Below are 25101 nucleotides of genomic sequence, written 5' to 3'. Positions count from 1 at the left end.
CCCCCCCCCCTCTGCTTCCCCCCCCTCCCCCTGCTCACCCCATGTCCTCTCTCCATATAATGAGCTGTGATGCCAGAAGCCAAAGTGCTCTCTGGATGGGGAAGCCTAGCCAGGGCTAATTCTCTGTCAGCAGATTCTCGGGAGCTATGGAAATGAGGCAGCTTGGTGTAGGGCAGATAACCAGGAGGGGCCCAGAGGGTGGAAGGCGTTGAGTGTATTTTTCTAGTTGTTCAATATTTATCACGGTGGGAGCTCTGGGCGTCCAACCTGTGTGTGTGTGTATGTGTGTGTGTGTGCGCGCGCGCGTGTGCGTGCACACGTGCAACCATGCATGCCTACAAAGGGTCGCGGAGACTGGGGTTGAATTTGCTGCCTTTGACCGTGTAGTGCCAGTAGCCCTCTAGACAGATGCCGATGCTTGGGGAGGATGTTTGGAGACAGATCAGTACTGGGTTATCTTTGTAGTGAGGCTGTCACCAGGACCTGGAGACTGAGGGCGCCTCAGGAAGTAGGAAAGCCCTAACTAGGAAGGAGAGGCGGATGCCCGGCCTCTGCTTGTTGTAATTTACTGGTATTGGCACTTCTGGAAAGCCAGCCCCCGCCCCATGCACGTAGCCTTCTTAAACCTGAATGGTGTGTTTTTCCTTTTCTAGCTCCGGCACCTGGCATGTTTCTTGATTTGTTTTTAAGCAAATTAATCATCGCCATTATCTCTTATGCATAAAACATTTCACAGTTTGCAAGTTCCAGCTATTATTTCATAGAATTAGAAGGTACCTCATTTGCACACGAGGAAACGAATAACCAGAGAAGTCAGGTCACATTGCTAATTCCCGCTGGATCTTGGACTGTAAGCCTGGTGTTGCCCAATTCTCTTTTCACTGGTGGCACTGCCATTGGGGCCACGTTTGTAGGCACAGTGGATAAGGTGGCCACCCAGTGGGAGATCCAGGAGTTTAGGGATGTTCCTGCCTCCATCACAAAATCTGCTTGACTGCTTGAGATTCTCCCCCTTTTTAGGGGGGGGGGGGAATCAGGAGGTCCATTTGGAGATGTGCTCATAACTATTTGTTCCTGAGAAATGGAGGCCTTTGACATCCCCCCCACCAAAAAAAAAAAAAAAAAAAAAAGAGGAAAGAAGAGAGAAAAAATGAATCCCCTATTCTTGTTTCCCTTTTAAAATATCCTGCACCTGGTAAGTTCTTCTTGATGTCTACCCTAAAATGACAACCTGTCATTCTGTGCAGTTTAGTGGTGAAGGAAAAGAACCCCAGCTAGGCATTCTGTGTGCCTGAACCCTGAGGATTTCAGAGCCCTCGACAAGCAGGGAAAGCCCCTGAGCCTACATTCCTACTCCCTTGTGCTAGCTTCACTGGGCATGGGAGAAGTAATTTAGCTTACAACTTAAGCAAAGCCTGTGGGAGGTTCCTGAGCTCAGCTTGAAGAGAAAGGGGATATTTTTTGCCTTCTAGAGGAAGAAAACTCATTTTCCCAATGCACCTCCACTCCCTCCTCCTGTACAGATGAGCTTAATTTTCTTCCCCTCCTAATGAAGACGGATCAAAGCCAAGCTATATATTCGAGGGGGAGCCAGGCAGGGGAGCTGAGTGAAGGGGCGAGGGGGCAGAGACAGAGCTTCTCTCATGGAGAGGAAGTAATTAATTTTAAGAGAGAGCAAAGGTAGGGAGGCCCTTGGTAATAGAATGTCAAACTTCAAATGCAGGTGGCTAAAAATTAAGTTGGAGCACGGAGGGTTTCTTTTGTTCGTTCATTCATTCACTTGTTGGTTCAACAAATATTTATTAGGCGCCTACTGTGCACAGGCAGAGACCTCAAGCTGGCACCAGAGGAGGGCCCAGATTCCCGCAACCATAGCAGGGCTCAAATAATTAGGCTGGGCCAGAGAGAGGTGGGATCTGGCACCCGAAGGCTCTTGTCACCATTTGCAAAAGTACCGCTAAATGGTTGAATATATTGACCGTTTGGCTTTAGGATTAGTTGCCTCAATATCGGTAGCTGTTGACCCCAGCTCTAGCCAGCCGGCTTGTCTTGTCGCAGTTAAATAATAATGTTGTCTGCTCGCTTTTGCATTCACTGGTTGCACGGTTCTCTGAGTTGTGACCTCGATCTGAAAAATTAGACCCGCCCTCCCCTTTCAGGGTCTGTTGTGACATCACAGAATTGCCGTAACAACAGACTATGATGTCAATGGACTGCCTGGTGCTGCGATAAAGGACCACGCTGCTCAGAAGGGATTCTGTCATCCGAAGGCAGAAATGGAATAATATGGAAAGCCAGAGGAACTGAAATTTGATATCAAGAAAGAACAAGTTGGCAGCATAAGCTGACAGCGGGTCTGGAGCCTCCCTTGCTGGAGCCCTTTGTGAACAGCCAGGGCACTTAATGAGATTGATTGCAGAGTGAGCTTGCCTGGAGGCAGGGGGTTGGAAGAGATGACCTTCAGAAGGCCCTTGCAGTCCCAGGACCCTCAGACACCGAGGGCATGAGGGAAAGGGGAGATCTGATCGTCTTCAGCCCCCGGAGAGTTCAGGGAACTTCAAGGCGATGCAAACCTCCTTTGCCCCTGAGCAGATGCGACGGTCGCCAGCTGGGATTTATCATATGGCATCTGGGAAGATTTTCAGAAGTAAACACACGGTGACCCCCTCTGAGCCCTGTTTGCTGCCCTCTTCCTCACAAGCTTTGGGAGGAAGCTTTCCTTCCAGTTCACCAGAGCAAAGAAGCCAGGTGCTTGCCACCAGCTCTGGCTCCCCGTGCCCCTCAGCTGGACCCCAAGCGGAGGGCAAGCCAGGAGGGGCTAGGTCCTAAGAGAGCACGTTTGGGGGGGGGGGGTTGCTGCGCAGAAGCCCCCCTCGCTGTGCCCTGTCTGCGCCGAAGTCTGGGAAACTTAATCTCAGCTTCTAGGCAGTGGCAGCAGCCGAGCCTGGAGCTTCTTTTAACCCTCGTGCCCGCGGGATCAGAAGGGTCTCTGCGGAGCACGTGGATTTCAGCCCAAGGGCCTGCGTTCGGGGCTGGGGGTCGGGAGGCAGGAAAGACCGTCTTCCTGCAGGCCGCGCAGATGGGAGCGCGGCCCCAGACGGCTCCGCCCGCCCGGCCACTCTGTGTCCTTAGCTCAGGGAGGTCGGACTACCTGGAACTTGTACACCTGCTCGGCTCCCGCCCGCCTCTGTTTCAGCGTTTTCTCCTCGGGGACCTGGACCGGGAGGATATCATCCCTGCTCATTTAATCTGCCTCTAGCACTCAGACGGCAGCATTCGGGCTGGATGCTAGGAAGCCACGGGCCCCCCAGGGCACCTGGGCACCCCCTGCCACCACCCGGGGAGAGCCCCTCCCCCTCGCCTGGTGCCGGAGCCGGGAGGAGGGGGAGCCAGCCGCGCCTGCCTCGCGCTCCGAGCTGGCCACCGGGACCCGGAGGACTTACTTCTCAGAGGGATGGTAGGAGCAGGGTGGCTGGCAGGTCCTCTGAGGCTGCCGAACAGGGGAGAGAGCTGCCAAAAGGATGTTGAAGTTTCGGGCTGATCGGCGGGTCAGGTAGGGATTTCTTCAGTGGCCGGTGAGCCGAGTTCCGTGAGCGGGCTGATGGGCGGCTCGCTGGGTTGGGGGCTTCTGAGCGAGGGCCCTGCCAGACCTGACCTGGAGAAGGAAGAGGAGTTAGGTCAATGGCTGCTGCATTGCAGTGCTTGTGAAGGGGAAGCTATTTTGAAATTGGTAGCGCCGGGATGGAGAGAGGACGTCATTTGTAGGGGTTGCTGGGTAGGAGAGTCTGGGGCAGGGAGCAATTCGCTGTCCCTTGAGAGACGTGTGCCGGCTGACAGCAGACTGTGTGTGCTTCTGTGTGTGTGTGTGTGTGTGTGTGTGTGTGTGTGTGTGTATGTGTGTGTGTGTGTCTGTCTGTCTGTCTGTCTGTCTATACCAGTGTGTGTGGGGAAGGTTCCGGCAGTTAGCACAGGGAACATGTCGCGGGCTGGACGTGGGAGGTGGGGAGCAGGCGCTCTGTGCCACCGGGGAAAAGCAGAGATCTTGGCACCTCGAGGACCTTATTTTCACAAACTGCTCGCCTCCCGATGGGGGAGAGGCGGGGGGGCAGGGGGGACTGGAACCAGTTACCCTTCCTTGCAACGATGCCCTGCAGTTGAGGAGAGCATCCCTGTTGGAGGGAGGAGGGAATAAAGTTTGAGACGTGGAGAGCAGGTGAGCAATATGCTGGAGTTGGAACCAAGTCCTGGTGGACACTGGCCAGATTTAGGGTCCTGGCCGGCAAGCCCAAGCTGCAAAACCCTAGATTTCCACATAGACTGTGGCCACTGCTCACCGGGCTTCTCTGCACAGGGCTTTGGATTCTATCTGAACATGGCTGGTTTGGGAGCTGAAAAAAAAACCCACCGTTTGTTATTATCTCTAACTCCAGCAGACAGCCCAGGGGCTGAGATTCCCGGACTATTGAAGACAGGTCTCCATAAGGTTACTTCTCACGTGGAGGGGAAGGGACCAAGCTAGGCTCTCTTTCCTCGGGGGCCGGCTGGGGTGCCGCATGCCAGGCAGCCCTGGCTGGTCACTGTCAGAGTGCTCAAGTGGCCTGGTGTCAGGACCCCCCCCCCCCAAGCCCCAAGCTTGGCATGGCTTCAGCAGGCACTGTCCAGGTGCCTGCTTCTTGGGGCGAACTGAGACTGTTCTGGACTCTCACAGCATCTGTCACGAGGGATGAGTGAAGACCTTAAAACTCACCCAGTCCCCCACTGGCTAGATGCTTGGATCCTACAATGTTCTTGCCAAGTGATCCCCTCTTCTCAGAAGCCACATTCAGTGGCTGCCATTGGTGGCTTAGACCCACAGCACCAGCCCCCCTCTAAGGTCTATCTGCTACCCTTTTCACAGACTGTCTGTCTCCCCCAGAAGCCACCAGGAAACTAGGCTGACATTCAGCCAGCCAGAGAGCCACAGCAGGACTTCCCCAAGGAGCCTCCACGGCCCTGCTCCCCATCTGCTTCTGCACAGACCCCGTTTCCTAGCAGCCTGTCCTCCCAGCACCCCAGCCCACCCCAGGCCCCAGCATCCCTTAATTAGATGTGACTGTGGAGCCGGCACTCACCTCGATGCCTGACGGTCGGTCCCTGGGGCCTCAGTACATCAAGTGGCCCCTTAGATGCAGGGACCCTGAACTGGAAGCGTGAGTGGGTCCCAGCCCGAGCTCAGGAATGGAGTTTCTGGATCTCTGGTTTCACATAAAGCAAGAGATGCAACATAAAACAGGAGAGAAAGGAGTCCAAGGTCACAAGGGAATTCTTTCAGCCAATAATGAGTGAGCAGTTTTTATGTGGGGCACGGGCAGGAGCTGTTCCTGGGAGAGAACCTGCCACACACGAAACCTTGGCTGTTGGAGACTCCCGCCGGCCCCCCCCCCCACACTCAGCTACAAGCCCAGGGTCACCACTGAAGGGGTTAAGTGGGACGTATTTCCAGCCTCAGCGATCTGTGTAAGCAGTTAGCACTGACTAGTGAAAAGTGTCTCCCTACCCCCCACCTGACTGCAGCTGCTTTTTCTGCAGCCCAGACCCCCAGCCTGCCTCTCCTGGACCCCACAGAGGACAGAGGCGCCATCTCCCATGGGGCCACCGGGCCCTGTCACTGCCTGGGGCCCACCCTTCCTTTAGCGTGTGTCTCTGCCTTCTCCGTCTTTATCACAACCTCTCTCTTTTTTGCCTCCACAGCCACAATGAAAGACGGAACACATTTCTGCACCCAGTGACTGGCCAGGTCCCAGAAGAAAACAAAAAATTTAACTTGAAAACGTATGTCTGCCCCCATTGGCTGCTTGACCTTTCCAGCCTTCCCCACCCCCGCCCCCACTGCCACTTTGCAGCTGGGAAGGGGAAAGAGGGGGTGTGGAGAGCAGAGGGAGTTAGGGTCTCTCACCTCAGTCCTGAGGAATGGAAGCTTCTAAGGGCCATCCAGCTTGTTGACCTCACCCACTTTTCCCAGTGTCTCCCAGATCTCAGGCTCGAGGAGTGAGATAGTTTTGAGGTGGGCGTATCACCCAGGGGCCTTTGAGGGAGGTGCTGAGGGAAGGTGATATACCCCTGAGAGCCAAATGTGAATTCCTCTTGGCTTCCTCTGTGGATCTCGGCTCAGTGAATGGAAGGAAAAGAAAGATCATTAAATGACTCTCATATCCACTGAGGCATTGTGTCTCTTCAGTTAGAAGGAAAAGGAGTTCCAGAGTTCTAAGGTCTAGGGTTTTTTGTTTTTTTTTTTTTAATTTTTTTTTTTCAACGTTTATTTATTTTTGGGACAGAGAGAGACAGAGCATGAATGGGGGAGGAGCAGAGAGAGAGGGAGACACAGAATCAGAAACAGGCTCCAGGCTCTGAGCCATCAGCCCAGAGCCCGACGGGGGGCTGGAACTCACGGACCGCGAGATCGTGACCTGGCTGAAGTCGGACGCTTAACCGACTGCGCCACCCAGGCGCCCCATAGGTTTTTAAAATAAGTTTACAGGAAAGAAAGAGGAAAATGCCCAACCACGATTACTGGCATGTGGTCTCAGAAGAGCGGCAGGAGCAGCTGAGGTGACCTCTTGATAGCGCTTAGGGGATGTGATTTTGTGCTGATGCTGGAACAGTGGGTGGCAGGGTAGGGAATACAGCTAGGGCCCTTCCATTCTTTCTGGGTTCTGACCAGTCCCTTTCTTCTGTTTTCATCAACCTGAAATCAGATCGGCCTTGGACATGTCCAATAAAGCAGGTGGAAAACGCCCGGCTATCACCAACAGCGACACATCGAACCACAACATGGTGTCCGAGGTCCCCCCAGAGCGGCCCAGCGTCCGGGTAAGTCTAGCCCCCAAGGCAAGCTGTCAGGTAGGAATCCTAGGAAATATGCTAGCCTGTCCAGCTGTTTCAACAGTCTCCAAAGAGCAAGTGAGGTGATGCAAGAGCACAGGAAGGGAAGAGGGGTCAGACCGGAACCTTATAGAAGATCAATCTCTAGACTGGGGGTTCTCAACCTTGGCACTGTTAGCATTTGGAGCCAGATAGTTCTTTGTGGTTTGGGACTGTCTTGTCACTGTAGGATGTTAAGCAGCATCCCCAGCCTATACCCATTAGATGTCAGTAATACCTGCCCTATGACAACCAGCGTCTCCAGACATTGTTAAATGTTCCCTGGGGCACAAAATTGCCCCCTCCTCCACCTATTGAGAACCACTGATCTAGGGGGACGGCAAAAGAGGAATCATGCTTGGAGGAGATGCCAATTGAGAGCTCAGAAAGGAAGGAGAGCCTCAGGAGGAAGAAGTAATCCAGACAAGAATGTGGCACAGAGGTCCAGTAAGATAAGGGCTGAAAGCGTCCATGGGGCGTACCACTGGAGAACCTGACAGGTGGTGGGATGGGGGCAGAAGGCGAGCAGGAGAGAGCTAAAGAGGAGATGGGAGGGCAGACAGACGATGAAGAGTAGAAACTAGTCTTCTAAGAAACTGGACAGTAAGGGGTAGTACAGTCATATAATAGAGTGCTCTCCAAAAATTAAATTGCATGAGAGCTGTGTGTATTAACGAGGATAAATCTCGAAAATGTAATGTTGGGTAAGAAGCAAGTTGCAGAATATGAAAAACGTGCTATTGCTTACGTAAAACGGACATGAAAGTGATATGGCATATGTATAGGTATATTTGTAGTACAAGCATGTAACCGCTGCCAAGCTGACTGGTTTTGGGTCAGCAGTTGCCTCTAGGAAGGAAGAAAGGTAATGAGATTGAGGAGGGGCTCAAAGGGAGTTTCAGCTGTCCTTGTCACGTTTTGTTAGAAACCAACAAAGTGGTGATTTATTCTCTACTTTTCTGAAGTGTTTGAAATATTAAAATGTACGTATCTGTAAAGAAACTTCACTGTTAGGGGGAATGAGGGGTAGGGGACAGAAGCCAGAAGATATGCCAGATGGCAGGAGGTCTGCTTGGTCCATCTTGTTTTGTTTTGAGATGTGCGAGGAGGAGGGGCGTGGCCCAGTAGATGGGTTCAGGAGGAAGGGGACAGCCGTGAGTCTCATTTCTGTGGAGACAGGAGAAGTCCGATGCAGAGGTGCTGTTAGCCTGCATAGGGAAGGGGTACTCCTGAGCTACACGGGAAAGTCATGTGAAGCTAGGAGGTGGGGGCGTGGAAAGTTAAAGACGTTCCCATCTGACGTCCTCAGCTTCTACAGGGAGGTAGGAGGTAGGGTTTTCTGCAGAGAGTGGGGTGGGTGGAGAGGCAACGAGGCTTGAGAATATGCCCAAGGTTTGGAGAACAGGAACAGAGGACAGCATGAAATATTGCGTGATAATGTCGAACGGTCAACTGAGGTCACAGACTTGACTCTGGCTGACTCCAGTCCACAGTTGTGTGTGGTTTTACTCCAGCACCACTCCCAGACTGGCTGTGAAAGCAGGGAAGGCAGACGGTTGGATTGGCCTACGGTTGAGTGGTGCTGGGAAGCCGTGGCAGAAAGATAAGGAGGCGAGAGTATGGAGGGTTTGGCAGGAGAATGGCTGAAGTGGTGAACTATGGGAGTGGCTTCTAGGCCACAGAGAGGAGGTGAAGCTATGGCAGGTGAGAGCCTGAGAAGGAAGGGAAGGATTTGCGGATTTGCTTATTCTTAGGGGAGTAGGTGGTGATTCAGGTGCCTAATCTCAGCCTTTATGTGTGGATTTTTACTAGTAAAGTTTAGAAAACAATTTTATTCCCCAGATTGGGGTGTGCTTTATAATAAATCCCAATTTCTTCTTTCCTTTCTTCTGCAAGCATTTGCTAAATGTTTATTGTAGCCAGATACCTTGCCGGGCTCTGGTGACGAAGAGATGAATAAGATTCAACTTCCTCCCTACAAAGAGCTCAGAGTTTGGAGAAGGAGCTGGCAAGCCAACAGTTCCATTGCAGTGTGACATGCTTTAGACTGCAGGAATGGACAGACAGGAGGGGCAGCTAACTGCCCCGGGGGATCCAGGAGGTTTTGTGGAGCAGGGGGGGTCTACACTGGGCTTAAAGGATGAGTTGGGATTTGTTAGGGAACAAGGGAGATCCTGATCCCCCTGTCTTCCATGAGTCATGAGCAAAAGCAGGGAGGATGGGAGAAAACCACCAGGAGTTTGGCCTGACCGCAAGGGACCTGTTGGGTAGAGGGGCAGAAGGCGGGTCATGGGCCCGGCGACTCTTACAGACCTGCCTTGTGAGCCATGCTAAGAAATTGAATAGTCTTCCAAGTGGTGAGAGGTAGTAAGAAACGTTAAGAGAGCGTCATGATTACCCTGTTTTAGAGAAGTAACCTGACTTGTTCCAGAAGGTGCATAGCAAGAAGAGATGATGACCCGACAGGAAAGAACAGATCCGAGAACCATTAGGAACATAGACTCACCCACCCGTAAATGTGGGATAAGGAGAGGAGGGAGGAGGGAATGGTGTGAGGCGGTTCAGAGTTCTAGTCTGGGCAAGTGGGTGGATTGTAGTACCATTCACCAAGTGAGAAATACAGAACAGGCTTGGTTAGGAAGACAACGGGCTTGGGTTTGCATTTACTTCATCCTGGCTGGACAACCTGTTACAAAATGGACCAGGGCTAGGAGAGAAGTCTTAGGTACAGATTAGGGAATTTTCAGCCCATTGCTGGTAGTCAAGGCAATGGGTATAGATGAGATACATAGACAGCGTGGAACAAGAAAAATGAGAATTTTAAAAGTTTGGTCAAGGCCCACCAGTTGAGTAAAGGTGGCGATTGAGAAGGAGCGGCCACAGGTAGAGGAGCTCGGAAGAAAGAATACTGTCACAGAAACCAAGAGTCGCAGGAAGCAGAGAAAGTAAATGCTCTCCAGGGTCTTAGGATGATGGCCTAAGACTGAGCAGCCTTAATTCAATGACATTGCAGCTGCCACTTCAGGAAAGAAGTGCAGGGGGGTTAGGAGTAAACGCGAGGAGAGGATGTCAGGACTCTTCCCAGGAGAATATTCCTGCAGGGAAAGGAGGGGAAGTGTTACCTGACAACAGGCAGTGGATGTAGAGTTGAGGGGGGATTCTGGTGTGTGTGACAGAGAGAGGCGGAGGGAAGAGAGACAGACAGAGACAGACTGATGCCTTAAGATGGAGAGGACTGAGCCCATGTGCCCAGGAGAAGCAGCCAGTAGAGAAGGAAAAGTGGAAGACGATTTGAGAGGAGATTATGAATGGAGCAAAGTCCCAGGAGATGGTGGGTCGAATGTGTTAGCCTTGAAAAGGAAGACGACGCCTCTTTTGACCTGGAAGAGGAAGAGGGGATGAGTGGTGAGGACAGTAATTTTCTAGGTAAAAGGGTGTGAAATTGAGGAAGTGCTTGTCTGATCGCCGGATTATCTGTGTGTTGGCAGGAGGGGAGCCAGGTCCACCGCGGGGAGGGCAGAGGGGGGAGCTCGCGGGGCAGGGAGCGGAATGATGGCTCATGAGCCGAGCTGTGCTTGGGAACGGTGGTCTGTGGCGGCCTCATCTGTACTGCAGTGTGCTTCTCCTCTGCCAGAGCCATACTCTGGCAGTGAGTGCAGGGAGAGGATAATTTGATTGCTCGGGGATTTTGAGTTTTAGAGAAGGCCAAGCAATGACAACGGATGGGGTGTTTGGGAGGGTAGTTGACCTCTTCCCACGTGGGGCCTGGCCTTCTTAAGTAATTTTTTTAATTTTTTTAATGTTTGTTTATCTTTGAGAGAGAGACAGAGAGCAAGCGAGGGAGGAGCCGAGAGAGGGAGGGAGACACAGAATCCGAAGCAGGCTCCAGGCTCCGAGCTGTCAGCACAGAGCCCGATGCGGGGCTCGAACCCGCAAACCGCGAGATCATGACCTGAGCAGAAGTCAGACGCCTAACCAACTGAGCCACTCAGGCACCCCTGGGCTTCTTAGGGAAATAGATACAACCAAGAGGCAACTGACAGATCCAGAAGAAAAGGGGAGGACTGAGGAACTGGAGATGCCAACGGAGTAGAAAAGCTGATGGTGTCGAGTAATGGGGTGAGCAAGCCCAAAGGACAGGAGGGCGTCAGGAAGTCGAAATCTCAGAATTGAAGATGTCAGTGGCGAAGGGGCCTGGGTGCGACCAGGTCAAAGGTGCGGCCGTGGGAGTGAGTGCTGGGGTAGAAGCAAATGGTTTTGGAACTGAGGACCTCACGGTACTATCAGGTCAGGGCAGTGGGTGGGTCATCATCAGGGACAAGGTCACGGTGATGGCAAGACTTTGAATGAAGGGGATGATTGGTACCAGAATCTTAAGATTCTGAAGGAGTTGATCTAGAAGCTGACAGTGATGAAAAGGGCTAAACAATGGAAGATCAGGGGTGCTTCCAGAGTGATTATTGCCAGCATGCGGAAGGGTGACAGTGTCCATGTGGCAACAAGGAGCTAGGAGAACACTTGTGTATCCTCCCTGCTCTGTGCTACGTCGGCCATTCGAGAGGGAGCAGGACTCTGACAGGATGATGACATCAGGAGTGTACTTGTATTTGGATGGGTGCCAGAAAGCTTTACAAAAGAGTTGGGGAGTCGGGACAGTAGAAGAAAGCCCGGGGGCGAAATGAAAAATCTTACTTTCTCTTCACAACAACCACCACAACAAAACCCACACCATTGTGAGACGGGTCGGACTGATTTTGAGCCCCGTTTTAGAGATAAGAGAAAAGCACCGAAGAATTGGACAGCTGTGCCCTTGAGTGAGGACAGATCCAAGAGTCCCACCTGGTCCTCTTGGCGTGACGAGTCCCCCAGGCATGGAGAGAGATACAGCTCCCACCGAGGGCAGCTTCCGTTGCAGATAGAGCAAAGAGGAGGACAGGAAGAAAGTCAGGCCTGCTTCTCTCTCGGTCTCCCCAGGCAACCCGAACATCCCGCAAAGCCATCGCTTTTGGGAAGCGCTCACACTCCATGAAGCGGAATCTCAGTGCACCTGTCACCAAGGCGGGCTGGCTCTTCAAGCAGGTGAGGCCTCCTCTGCCGGTCCCCCCACCATGACCGCCGCTCCGATTCCTCTGTATTTCTGAGTCCCTGCGTGTTTTGGTATGTGCTTCCGTATCCTATTCTTGGTATATCTCTGTGAATCTCCTAATTTTATAAAGACTCAGAGAAGTTGAGTATCTTCCCAAAATCACACAGAAAAATTAATGTCAAATATGGGAATCCAGCCAGGTCTCCCGATGGGCAGATGCAGTGACTTTGAAGTACGCTGGGTCACCAACCCCATGAGAGCACCGTCTGGCTCATTCTCAGCAGGTCCCTCTTGCTGCACTAAGGGGACTGTCCTTAGTCTAGGGGTCCGCTAATTCTTCCCAGTTTGACCTTGCCACTCTGCCTGACTGCCCTCTGCCCACTTATCCTGGCTCATCTCTCACCCCTTTTATCTTCCCTGGGAGAGATGCTGAGGCGCAGAAAGACAGAACTGGAAGGTCACGGGCAATAGTCCAGGGTCCGTTTCCTGCGTCCGAGGTCTTAAGGGGGTTGGCTGCCACTGGTTACTGGCAAAACCGTAACCAGAGGCAGGATGTCCTTATATAATTCGTGCCGCACACCTTCCCCTGCATCCCCCCTCCCGTGCCCAGCTCACGGTCCCTCCCGTCTGTCTCCACGTGTCCCACAGGCCAGCTCCGGGGTCAAGCAGTGGAACAAGCGCTGGTTCGTCCTGGTGGATCGCTGTCTCTTCTACTATAAAGGTGAGCTTCGCTTCCACTGGGGCTGGCAGGGGCCACAGGAAGGCAGGGCCCACTCTTGCTTGTTCTGCCAAATCATCAGGCTCTGCTTCGGGTGGACGTTGGTCAGTGGACCAACGGTGGCCGGGCGGTGGCGGTGGGAGGGGGGATATGCAAATATGCCCCATAGCTGCCGGCACCTGTGGGTCCTGACGGTGGGGTGAAGACAGAGCCCGCTTGCTCACGCGCTCGATCACGTCACATTCCACAATATTTCCCGGGCACCCTCGAGGTTTCAGGCAGAGTTCTAGGTCCGGATGGAGGACACAGTGGGTGAACAGGAAAGTCATGTGACACGCGGTGAAGTCCTGGGGTGGGGGATGGGGTAGGAACGGGAAGGAGAAGAGGAAGGTCCCTACTCACTACTAGGTAAGGTGATCTACCGATCGGGGCTTGTGTGTGGAGCTTCCTCCCGTCGCCCTGGAGTGTCCGATCCAGTCTGTGGGGGCAGAAATCGCAGTGTTGTTCACCGCTGTCGCCACAGCGCCTAAAACGGTGCATGGCACATTGTAGGCGCCCAGCGTTGAGTAAACGAACATCCCCCAGCTTCTGTCCTCTCCGTGCACCCCTACACTCACTCTCTAGCCTCTCAAAAACGGAAAGAGAGAGAGAGAGAGACCTAATAACTTTGGTGAGGCAGCCTCCAGGAAGTTATTTTTAAAATACGTACAGCAACGTTGTGTCAAGGAAGGCACCTTGGGAGCTAGTGAGGGCTGATGACAGCGACGGCCCCGTCACGCTGACGCGGGGCCACAAGAAGACAAGGGCAAAGTGATTTTGCAGCAGGAGAGGCTGTTTCTTTTCCTCCATGTCCCGGGAATGGCAGAGCCCTGCCTCCTCTGGGCCTCCTGGGGGCAATTCAGTGAATCATTAACTTGCACAAACAAAGGTTGTACCCAGTGACCCTCCAGAATGCTGCTGTCCCTGTGCCCTGCGTTGCTGCCACCTGAACCCGAGGAGAGAAATCAGGAAGGGGCTGCATATACAGGATCCAGTCACAGAGAAAACCCCAAGACGGGGGGAGAAGAATCCGCCAGGGCTTGGTCCCTGGTGCTGAGCCTCTGGGACCCAGGGCCGACTGGAGCCAGAGTATGAACGAATATGAAGGAAAGCCAGGCCCTCTGCAGACAAGAGACTCTGGGACTGGCGTGAGGGTAGAAACGTAAGAGCTGTGAACTCAAGAGGCACTGTGATGGGGGCCACCATCCACTGAGAGATGCGCTCAAGAGACCCCGTAAACACTGGCCTGGAGACTACCAGGCAGAAGGCCATCACCCCCAGAAGATGGCAGCCTCTGTTTCCCTGAAGAAGCCCTGGGTCCCCGGCCCTGGGTTCCTCCTGATCCTTTGGCTCAGCCCTTCCTCTGGGTACCATGCTGAGTCTGCATAGGAAGCTGGGCCTCAAGCCAAGTATCTTATCTAAGTGATGAGGAAGAAGAAAAGGGAAACCCATGAGCGTATAATCCCAGAGACCCCTTCTGAACCCTGAGGGTTTTGCAGGGTCTCTAGCCCCAGGACTCAAGAGCTATCCCAGGAAAGTGGGGAGAGGCTTGCCAGGGCCTCATAGTTGCCCCCCCCCACCTATTCCACAGAGCACCCCCACCTTCCGTGGCTCCTGCTGACACCTGGCGGGGGGGGGGGGCCTGACTAGCTAATCCATCAGGCTCCTTTGGAGATTCGGGGTGAATTATGTAACAGCCTGGCTGTTAGCCTGATCCGGGGAACAGAGGGCCAAGAGGTTACGCAGGGGCATGTCTTCCTGTGGAGACATGGGGGCCATAGAGGGGAAGGCAGACCCCTGTCAGGAGAGGACAGAGCAAGCTGCTGGGTGCCTGGGAAAACCTTGGAAACAGTTACCCAGAGGAGCCAGAGCCGAAGAGGGGACTATCCTCTCTGCCCTGCCCGATCCCATTATCATCCTGTTATGTGTTTCCCTATTGGAATTGTCTTGCTTGCAGAGTCTCTATAGACAGGAGAGTGGTTAAGAATGCCTGCTCGGGGGGCACCTGGGTGGCTCAATTGGTTAAGCGTCCGACTCCGGCTCAGGTCATGATCTCACGGTTCGTGAGTTCGAGCCCCGCGTCGGGCTCTGTGCCGACCGCTCGGAGCCTGGAGCCCGTTTCAGATTCTGTGTCTCCCTCTCTCTCTGCCCCTCCCTCGCTCACGCTCTGTCTCTCTCTCAAAAATAAGTAAACATAAAAAAAAAAAAAAGAATGCCTGCTTGGGAGTCAGACTTCTTGGGTCCAAAGACCAATCCACCACTCTCTACTTAAGTAACCTGGGACCAATTACTTAACCTCTCCGCTGCATCTCAGCCTCCTTCCCCAGAAAATGGGGTAACAGCAGGACCTTTTCGTGGGATTGTTGGTACGGTGAAATCCTTTAAGGCCATTAACTTTGAACAGTACCCGGCGTATAGCAAACCCTCCATAATGTCAGTCGTCACTTATCTGTTTACCCTAAGGTAAGCTCCTGGAGGGTGCGTACCACTTCTCTCTCGTTCGCCTCTCTAGTCCCGGTATCTAGAACCGTGTCTGCAAGGCCGCCGGGTTCCCTACCTCCCGGGAGCGTGCCTCGCGTTGTACAGAGCACACCCTGGGTGCTTGGTGGGTGGCGGCCCCGAGTCCTGACAGGCCGTAGATGAGCCACGAGTATTTATCGGTATCTGTCGTAAGAGGGCGGATACCCTCCTCTCTCTCCCCCTCTGCGCGGGCCACGGGCACGTGCGTCTCACCCGGGCCTCTGTTCACCCGACAGATGAGAAGGAGGAGAGCATCCTGGGTAGCATCCCGCTCCTGAGCTTCCGGGTGGCGGCAGTGCAGCCTTCGGACAACATCAGCCGAAAACACACCTTTAAGGTCAGTTGGCATTTCTCTCCCAGGCCAGGTGGGGGAGGGGGGCCTGCTCTTGTAGAGCACGCGGGACTGGAGAAGGATCACGAGCCACCTCCCCGAGGAGCCCCCCCCAGTGGTGGCGGAAGGAAAGAGTAGGCAGTGACCCCTGGACTTGCTACAGGCTGTTGTAAGGCTGAGGAGAGGCCCGAGAGGCCGCCTCCTCTTACCTCGGGAGTCAGGTGGGGCCCGTGGAGATGGGGATGGTGGTCCCACAGTTGTTCCTGGGGGGGGGGGGGGGGAATGAACCCTCTGCCCAGCGGCCTAGCATCGGTCGCTGTGGAAATTCCTCGCAGCAGAGGCGGGGCCGTGGCTGGTGGGGTTCTGATATCCTTTCTGGAAAGGAATCCTCCCTACACCAAGCCCGGAGGACTGGACCCCCAGTCACACCGACTCAAATTTCAGCCTCTAGAGAAAATCGGGAGTTGGGTTTGATGGCAAATCAAGAAACGCGAACCTCCCAGTAGAGAGCAGTTTGGGAGAACAAGAGCGCGGGAAGACGGGCCTCGCATGGGCCTGCTCAGTGTCACTCCCTGAGAACCCCTGGGGAATCCACCCATCAAAGACGCATTTGCAGCTGGCTCATCACAGGCCAGTGTTTTTCCACATTTAAAAATTCATGACCCACTGAAAACAATAAAAACCCCGTGCCCTTTTTGTACTTGGTGACGCAAAGATCATAGGCTCCTCTCACTTCCAAATATAAAATCAGGGTACCAGCCATGCCTTGCCCTGGCACGAAGCCATCTGTCCCCTAGTTGAGAATTGCCGTCCACGACCCTGAAAACCTAAAGCCGTGGTGTTAGGTGATAGAAACTGCCGCTAACACCAGGTCAGTATCTGAGCCTGTAGGACCTCAGAGCCTGCCCCCTCCTGTCCTTCAGACTCTGCTCACCTGACTGTGGAAGAGAGGTGGGCCTCACGCCCAGGTGTCGCTCCAGAGGACAGAACCAGGAGGGGCTTCTTTGGCACATAATTAGTTCCTAGCCTCCTAGGGTCCTGTCTGCCAGAGGTGTGAACAGAATGAGCAATTAATAAAACTCTGGCTCCAGGGAGCCAGGTTCTAGCTGGGGGAAATAGAAACAGGTTGTTTAACCAACAACAGAAAGTCCTACTGTACACATTCGTGCACACACCCACACAGTCAAACAGCCTGTCTTACCCTCTCCTCCAGACCTGTGCACAGACACATCCACACTCCAGCTCGGAGCTCTGCCAGCCACAGGCATTCCATCAGCGCCCCAAGTGACTGACACACACACACACACACACACACACGCACACACACCCCTCCATAGCCCCAGCTCGCTGTGCCCATCAGCCCCTCTCCTCCTTCCCTTTCCCCCGAGAAGCACATTGCCTCTTTAAAACCCAACTCTGAGGGCTGTGCTCAGTGGCCCACAAAGGGTTCCAATTGTGGCTATCGAGTGGCCCTTCCCCAGGGAAGGGAGGGGAAGGGAACGGAGACAGATGGGAGGCTTGTCCTGTTACGGCCACCAAGTGAAACTCTTGGATGGCTAATAATGAGCCGGGCACTGTTTCTGCCCAGCCTGCTGCTGAATGCCTTAACCTCTTCCTACCCCAGCCCTGTCGGGGCTCAAAGGACTTCACCCCACTGGGGGACCTCCCTCAATATCATGGCCCAGTTTCACAATGCCAGGCTGGTGTCCCCCTCCGGCTCGCCATCAACTGCCCTGTCTTCTCCCAGGATCTGCCTTTTCCTGTCGCAAGCGGTTCCCGTGCCTTTGCTTTCTCCTTGTTTCCCTGTGGGCATGTTTTGTCCTCTAGCTTGACCGTGAGCTCTGCAAGTGCAAAGAGCAGGTCTGTTTTCCTGTGACTGGTGCCGGAGCAGAGCTCTGCACACACGGGGCGCTCACGAGCAAATTAATTCACTTGCTGTCCGCTCCTACCAGCCCCAGGTCACACCCACAAGACCTGCCTGTGTCTCTCTCTCCTGTACAATAACCCTGTGTCCTCCACTCCAGGAGGCCAGCCTGGGCCCCTGCTCTCCGTACCCTTGTGCAGTTTCAAGCCCAAGGTGCCTCCTTACAGTTTCACTGCCTAGAAACACGCCCCGCTGCCCACAAGCCAGCCCCCTGCTGGAGGGTGGGAACTGGCAGGATCCAGAGGAAAGAGACCCATCTCTACTCCTCGAGAAGTAGGACATGTCATTGCGTGATGACTCCCGTCAGAAGGGAATCATGTGCTGGGGAGGGGTGGCACAGCAGGGCGAATGTCCAGCCAGGAAAGCATGTGGGAGGTGTGGGTTTGACACAGTTTGACACAGCTGCTTCGGAGAGCCCTGGGGCTTGGTCAGGAGAGCCCTGTCTTCTCTCCTTCCAACCCCCAGAGACCCATGATTTCACACCCATGGGGTCAGAGACCAAAGTGAGGTTCACATCTGAGACTAGTAACCACCCGGATTTCTCATGTCGAGTGGGGTAAACCGGGCTACCTGCTTTTTCCGGGAGACTGAAAGTCTCACCAGGGAAGCGTGCTGAGGCTCCAGAAAGAATTCGGCTCTGGAGCATCTCTTCCTTGTGGTCTTGGAACCTGGAGTCTCACCAGGTAGAGCCCTCCCCATTAAACAGGCGCAGCGCGTCAGGCCAGAACAAAAACCCAAGTTGTTTGCAGCTGCAGAGCCGGAGTCAGGGACAGCACCGACGCCCTGAATCCTCCCCGCCAACAGCCCCGATTGCCTCGGCGCAAGCTCTGCCCTCCCCGCTCTCGGCGGGCTGAACCGGGAATCGCTGGGTGCTGTCGTCCCAGTGGTTGACAGCCAGTAGAAGGGGGGTAAACTGAATAGCTCCCCACTTCCCTCTGCTCCTCAACCTTCCTGCCACGTCATCTTCTGGCTCTCCCTCTGGTGTCTGGTTGACCTTTTCTCTGCTTCTCCTCCTTCTGACTGCGTGAGGACCCCTCCTCTGGACAGGAGCTCTCTTCTGGGTTCCCGCCTGCCGCACCTGCTCGCGGCCACCAACTAGGTAGCGTGCTCTCACAGTCCGTGCGTGCCCCTTGCATGCCCAGGGAGGTGGAGGCCTGGCTGTCTCTGCACAGAAGAGACGGCACTCGGTCCTCAGAGGCCAGGCTGGGGCCGAGGCTGGCATGTGCTCGGGGGCGGGCCCGGTGGGGGGGGGGGGGGGGGGGGGGGAGCTCTCACAGACATCGGGTAACTGCCCTTCAAATCAAAGATGGAATTTGATGGGAGAGCGGGCATGGTAATTGTGCTTCCTGTTCGGAATCACTTCAGGTGGGGCAGGTAAGCTTACCTGGCCATTGGGCGGCTTATTGGGGTCCAGAGAGCTAGCCAAGGCGAATGCCTAGCTCGGTTTGCGTCTGAGCTCCTTGTGGGGAAAAGAGCTGCAGGTCAGGGGGACGGCCCGCCTGACCACCTGTGCTATGGGTGTGGGTGTCTTCTCCCGACAGGTGACCACGTGCTGGGTGGATGAGGCCGGGGCCAGTTCCACGCACTGCCTCTCCCCACAGGCTGAGCACGCTGGGGTCCGCACCTACTTCTTCAGTGCCGAGAGCCCCGAGGAACAGGAGGCCTGGATCCAGGCCATGGGGGAGGCTGCCCGAGTACAGATCCCCCCAGCCCAGAAGTCGGTGCCCCAAGCTGTGCGTCACAGGTGAGTCCCAGGGCACAGGGCATGGGGGTGGGGAGTGCTAGAGAAAGAGGATCAAGGAAGCGCCCTACTCTGTGTCCTGCTGAGCCCGGCGTGCTGGCTTGAGCCTCTGAGAACACGTGAGCCGCTCCTTGCCTCCTAGCAGGGCCAAGTGATTCCAGAGCCTGGAGTCTCTCTTCCCTTCCCCCTGACCGGTTCTCCCTCTTCTCTCTGGGCTGGTGGAGGCCAAGAGAGAAGCCAGGTTCCGTCGTGGCCTGGCCAGGAGCCAAAGACCAGGGTCATTTGCTCATTTATTCTTGGCTTTGCACATTAAACCCATGACCTCTGGAGGAGGGTAGACTCGGGTGCGAATCCCAGCTTAGCTACTTGCTCACACTGTGACATCAGGGTGATCACTTAACCTCTCTGAGCCTGAATTTCCTCCCCGTGAAGGCAGCAGTTATAATCCTACCTCATTGGGGCAGCCGGGAAATCCTGACATGCAGTGAACACTCAGCCCATGGCCCCTCCATCACCCCTGCCACCTGTCGCCACCCACAGCCTCACGGCCTGTCTCTGCTGGAACCGGGTAGATGGGAGTCTTGAGTTAGCTGTTAACAGGGATCCAGAAGAAGGAGGTTTTTATGATACAGACTCCAAGTCTATTTTAGTGTCTTAGAAGTGTTTACCAGGCAACGCTGCAACAAGGATGCTTGAATCTGTTGAATTTGAGAAGCGGTAGGGAAAACATCGTCACGAGGTCCCATCTTCACTTCAGCTGAGGGGCGTACTTCCAGAAGTTCGCTCATTTAGTTCATAAATATTTACTGGAAATAGGTATGTGTGAGGCACTGTAGGGGGCGCTAGGAAAACAAGGGAAGACCAGTCTGCATGCTTCTGCCTCGTGGCGCTTACGTTCAGGCGGAGTCTGTCCCGGAAGAAGCTTGTCCTGGAGAAGAAACTAGCCTGCTTCTAAGCCTAGGATGTTTGAGGCAACAGCTTAGGCGCCTGGCGCCCGCCGTGTTTGATCTCCCAGTCCTACGAGGGGAGCGACTGTTATGCCCGTCCTGCCAACAAGGAGCCCAAGACTTGCAGAAGTTAAGGAACTTGCATAGGACAGCAGGCTGAGCTGTAACGAGCCTCCATGGCCGAAACATCAAGGACAGTCACTATCGTGAAGCTTTGGTGTAGTGTGCACCGAGTTTGGGGGGCTGGAGCGGGGACAGACTGCAGAGGAGACCAAGTCTGGGGCGGGTTAGTCTTGGCCATAGCTTCGGAAGGCTGGATGCAGTGCAGGTCAGCAGAAGGGAGCAGAGAGTGGGCCGTGGAGAGGACCTAGAGGGGGAAGTGAGCACACCACACGTGGGCAAGAGTGCACTGTGTTTTCGAGTAACTTCCCCGGGCTGGAGCAAGAAAGCAAAATGGGCATTTGGGAAACAGAACTGTCATTCATTGAATCCCGTTTCCATCGCTACCTTCCTGCCCACCCTTCTCTACTCCTTTTCCCTTCCCAGTCTACCACCCCCTGCCCAGCTCGCTGCTGGGCTGGAGTCACTTACAACATCTCCCTTGGCATCCTGCAGCCATGAGAAGCCAGACTCAGAGAACATCCCTCCTAGCAAACAGCACCACCAGCCGTCCCACAACAGCCTCCCCAAGCCCGAGCCGGAGGCCAAGACTCGAGGGGAGGGTGACGGCCGGGGCTGCGAGAAGGCAGAGCGGAAGCCCGAGAGGCCTGAAGTCAAGAGCGAGCCTCTGGTGAAAGCCAATGGCATCCAAGCCGGACCGGAACCATCCTCGGAGCCGGGCAGCCCTTACCCCGAGGGCCCAAGGGTCCCAGGGGGAGGAGACCGGCCCGCCCAGCCCAATGGCTGGCAGTATAGCTCCCCGAGCCGGCCGGGCAGCACAGCTTTCCCGCCTCCGGACTCAGAGAGTGGGGGGCACCAGCGGAACTTCCCCCCACGTGCCAACCCCGACAAGATTGCCCAGCGCAAGAGCTCCATGAACCAGCTGCAGCAGTGGGTGAACTTGCGCCGGGGGGTGGCGCCCCCTGAAGATCTCCGGAGGTGAGTCCTGATGGGGCGTAGGCGTGGAGCTGGGGTGCTGCGATGGCCAGGGGCGGGGGCTGGGGGAGTAACACTTGCAGCTTCCCTTGCTGGAAGCCTTCGGGAAGCCAGGCTGCGTTGGGAAACCAAGAAGACTCCAAAACCCAGGGTCTCAGGCTTGTCCAGATCCTTTCCTGTCCCCCGTGGCACCGTCTGTGGAGTGTGACCCCTGCCCGATTCCTGCCCTCTCTGATTGCTTCAGAGACAGGGTCGGACTCCCCGGCACCTCTCCACAAGGATGCTGGGTGCCCAGGACACGCGCAGGCAGTCATAGGAGGGGCCTCGGCCTTGCTCCCGTCAGATATCCGTCTGTGCTTCCCACCCTCTTACAACAGCCCCTGTTCCAGCATTTCCACCCCCGTGAGCCTCACTGACTGCCAAGCCCACTCACCCCATTTTTGAACGGCTCTAATTGTTTGAAAGTCTTTATTTATTGCAGTTGTAAAAAAAGAAAAGAGGGGCGCCTGGGTGGCTCAGTCGGTTGGGCGTCCAACTTCGGCTCAGGTCATGATCTCGAAGTTGGTGGGTTCGAGCCCCGCGTCGGGCTCTGTGCTGACAGCTCAGAGCCTGGAGCCTGCTTCAGATTCTGTGTCTCCTCCTCTGTCTGCCTCTCCCATGCTCATGCTCTGTCTCGCTCTGTCTTTCAATAATAAACATTAAAAAAATTTTTTTTTAAAGAAAAGAAACGAAATGTCGCCACTCACTGATCCTAGTCCTGCCCTCTAGACCAGTTTCCTCCTTTGTCCAGTGACTGGCTTTCAAATACTGGAAGACATTTATTAGCCTGATAGCGTTCATCTCGTTCATCTCGGGACAAGTGGGGCTGCTGCTCCCTCCCCTGGGTGTGGGCGGCTCCAGGGACCCCAGGTGACACCTTCAGGAAGGCTACTCACCTCTGGTGGCACTCTGCTGCTGGGGACATCTGGCCTGCCCCAGGGGTGAGCGCCTCACCTGGGATGCATTCCAGGAACCTACCGGTCCCGCCCTTGACAAGAACATAAAATCTGGGGAGGCGCCCTTTTGTCCCCCCTGTGTTGGGTGTTTCCCCTCCTCCCTCCACCAGGTGCCTGGTATGTTCCCTTTCCTTCAGCTGTTTGCTGCTCTGAAAGGATCTGATACATTGTGCTTCCAGCTGGGATAGAACTAACAAGGCTTAAAGTTTCTTCCCAGGAAGCTCTGAATGTGAAATTTCTAGCCTCAGGTTGTTGGTTGAAGGAGGAAGCTGCTTTTTTTTTTTTTTTTTTTTTTTTGAGATACAGTTGGTTTGTTTTTTTTAATTAATTAATTTGTTTTGAGAGAGAGAGAGCGCCAGCAAGAGAGGGAGAGAGAGAAGCCCAAGCAGGCTCCCTGCTGTCACAGCAGAGCCTGATTGATGCAGGGATCAGACTCACTAATGGTGAGATCGTGACCTCAGCCCGAGAGGGAGGAAGCTTTGAGGGAGTTTCCCTGCACCTCTGGAAGCAAGCCTCAGTGCCCAGGCAGTGGCTACCTCTGTGTGCTCCCAGGGTCAGCCTGGGGTACCATTCACCTGTTCACGGTCTGCTCTAGGCTGGAGGACACAGAGGCAGGGCTGGGGCACAGATGGGTGGGTGGGGTTGTGCTCATTATGACTTCCTTACAGTGTCCTCTCTCTCAGTCCCTCTAGGTTCTACCCCGTGTCCCGCAGGGTCCCTGAGTATTATGGCCCCTACTCCTCCCAGTACCCTGATGATTACCAGTACTACCCACCAGGGGTGCGGCCCGACAGCATCTGCTCAATGCCAGCCTATGATCGGATCAGCCCACCCTGGGCCTTGGAGGACAAGCGTCACTCCTTCCGCAATGGAGGCGGCCCTGCCTTCCAGCTTCGGGAGTGGAAGGAGCCTCCGGGCTACGGGCGGCAGGATGGCACCATCTGGCTCCCCGGCCCCTCCCCCTCCCGGCAGCCAGTCTATTATGATGAGCTGGATGCCACATCCGGCTCCCTGCGCCGCCTGTCCCTGCAGCCCCGCTCCCACTCCGTGCCCCGCTCGCCCAGCCAGGGCTCCTACAGCCGCGCCCGCATTTACTCCCCCGTCCGCTCACCCAGTGCCCGTTTTGAGCGCCTGCCACCTCGCAGCGAGGACATCTATGCTGACCCCGCTGCCTATGTGATGAGGCGATCCGTCAGCTCCCCCAAGGTGAGCCAGCAGCGCGCCCCCTCCTTCCTCATCCCCTGAGGTCCCCCACGAGCCTACTACCATCTGCGGAGAAGATGTGCAGGTGTGCAGGCATCTGGGACTCTTGGGGTCACTGTGCCCCATGGGGACACACACCGTATGTTGGCAGGAGCCACGATGATGCCCAGGACGCCACTGGCCCTGCAGTTCTGCCTGTGGGGGAGCCGCTTTGGGGGATGTGCTCTGACCCCTGAGCAGGAACACTGGTGCCCTTCCCCAGGTTGTGCCGGGAACCCTAATTCCTTGTCAGAGGGCAGAGAGGGTTCTGTCTTTTGAGGACTGGACGGGTCACTGCAAGGCTATCACAATGGATAAACGCTGCAAATCCATTTGAATTTGGAGTCTGCTCTGGGACAGGATACAAACATCCCTAACCTTGAACGTTAGTTGGTGGGGAAGTCCGTGTGCCAGCCGGACCCCCTCACCTCTCCAATCCCCTTTCTCTTCCAGTATGATTACCTGGGAGACAGGCGGCCAGTCCCTGCAGGACTGTTCCCCTACAACTACCCACCATCCCCCACGGCCCACGATAAGATGGTACGTCCTCTCCTCCCGTCCGCTGCCCGCACGACCTCTCCTCCCAGAGCGGGGGCCCAACTAGGGCAGCCACAGGGGTGCTCTGTGCCCGGTACCTGGCCCTCCTGGTTCTCAGCAACCTCTGGATACCTCCTCCCTCCCGGCCGGGACTCTAACCCCAACGCAGAGCTTGACGCCAGTTACCCCCAGCTCTGTGACATAAGGTGGAGGAGCAGGGACTAGATCTGGAGGCGTGTGACGTCCTGATCGTCTCGACTCCAGAACAGCCTCCCGTCCAGCATGGTCAGGGGCTTGGGTCGCGGCCTGGGAAGAAAAGTTAGGTCCGAGTGTCCATTAGCAGACGTCTTCTCCAAGTCTGTCCTTGGCCCGGAGTGCGGCTTCTGGGAAACGACACAAGTGGTGGGATTAAGGAAGAAAAGATTTTCCATGGTGTGTCTTTTCCTTTCCTCCCTGCTTTCCACTGGTCTCTCCCTGGAATCTGTTCTCCGGAGAATTTTGGTCTCCACTGGTCTCCACCCGGAGAACTGGATGGAGACGGGGATGCTGAGGAGGGTCACAGGAACCAACAGGCAGAGTCCTTGTCCCCGAAGGCCTGTTGCTGACCCCTGTCCTGACACAGCCCCGGGAGGCCAGGGTGGAGGAGCCTGCGCAGGCGTGGAGGGGTGCCCCTTCCTTCCTTCTCCCTGATCCTTCTCTGTCTAAGCCCTAGCCCTGACGCACAGCACGTGCACCCACCCAGAAACCATGGATTCTTCCAGAAAACTCAGGAGCTGGTAGGGAGGGCCAACTGCACTGCTTCAAAGGTTCCCTCTCCCAAGGGGAGCCCTGGAACTGGGGCCCTCGAGCTGGGGCCAGAGTGAGTCCCTCCTCTGGTTGAGGCATCCAGGAGGCAACCACGGTGCCTGCCCCCAGCCTCTCCTTCCCTTCCCCAGAGCTCCTCAAGGATAGACAGAGGCCTCTCTTTGACCTTGCCCCCCCGCGGGCCGGGCGGGGGGGGGGGGGGGGGGGGGGGGGGGGGGGGGG

At 55.3% G+C, this 25101-nt stretch overlaps 2 protein-coding genes across 33 annotated transcripts in view; one reads left to right on the top strand and one right to left on the bottom strand.

Moving 5' to 3' along the window:
• PLEKHA6 (pleckstrin homology domain containing A6) overlaps positions 1-25101 on the top strand; it is a 144009-nt gene that overhangs the window by 93672 nt on the left and 25236 nt on the right. For 16 of the 26 annotated variants that reach the window (XR_005786600.1, XM_040462125.1, XM_040462122.1 and 13 more), the window contains 9 exons: positions 5731-5811; positions 6735-6849; positions 11875-11979; positions 12635-12707; positions 15500-15600; positions 19060-19262; positions 20753-21304; positions 22980-23502; positions 23992-24078. Coding sequence is in view for 25 of the 26 variants with exons in the window: in XM_040462125.1 (XP_040318059.1) it covers positions 5731-5811; positions 6735-6849; positions 11875-11979; positions 12635-12707; positions 15500-15600; positions 19060-19262; positions 20753-21304; positions 22980-23502; positions 23992-24078 (1840 nt within the window). In the remaining variant the exon portion in view is untranslated. Of the gene's footprint in view, positions 1-2533; positions 2648-3440; positions 3554-5730; positions 5812-6734; positions 6850-11874; positions 11980-12634; positions 12708-15499; positions 15601-18572; positions 18618-19059; positions 19263-20752; positions 21305-22979; positions 23503-23991; positions 24079-25101 lie in introns of those variants that run through there. The other 10 variants (XM_040462131.1, XM_040462137.1, XM_040462144.1 and 7 more) reach the window with 9 other exon arrangements.
• Positions 734-16627, bottom strand: LOC121021607 (uncharacterized). 7 transcript variants are annotated; one of them, XR_005786602.1, is made up of 7 exons: positions 13414-14079; positions 13127-13182; positions 5936-6146; positions 5112-5234; positions 4335-4388; positions 3444-3655; positions 734-3214 (listed from the first exon to the last, which is right to left on the bottom strand). XR_005786602.1 is itself a non-coding variant. In XM_040462148.1 (6 exons), exons 1-5 carry the CDS (start codon positions 16605-16607, stop codon positions 5162-5164), a joined length of 645 nt encoding a protein of 214 aa, XP_040318082.1. In that variant the 5' UTR covers positions 16608-16627; the 3' UTR covers positions 4395-4803; positions 5112-5161. The 7 variants fall into 7 exon arrangements, 3 of the variants coding, with proteins under 3 accessions (XP_040318082.1, XP_040318083.1, XP_040318084.1); XR_005786603.1 differs by having other exon boundaries at positions 734-2629; XR_005786601.1 differs by having other exon boundaries at positions 734-3655; positions 13414-14089.

This window comes from Herpailurus yagouaroundi, unplaced genomic scaffold (genome assembly GCF_014898765.1).
Source record: "Herpailurus yagouaroundi ecotype Mexico unplaced genomic scaffold, PumYag 308, whole genome shotgun sequence".
Classification (NCBI taxonomy): Eukaryota; Metazoa; Chordata; class Mammalia; order Carnivora; family Felidae; genus Herpailurus; species Herpailurus yagouaroundi.
The sequence above is the reverse complement of the archived record's forward strand: the minus strand, read 5'-3'. Positions and strand labels throughout refer to the sequence as shown.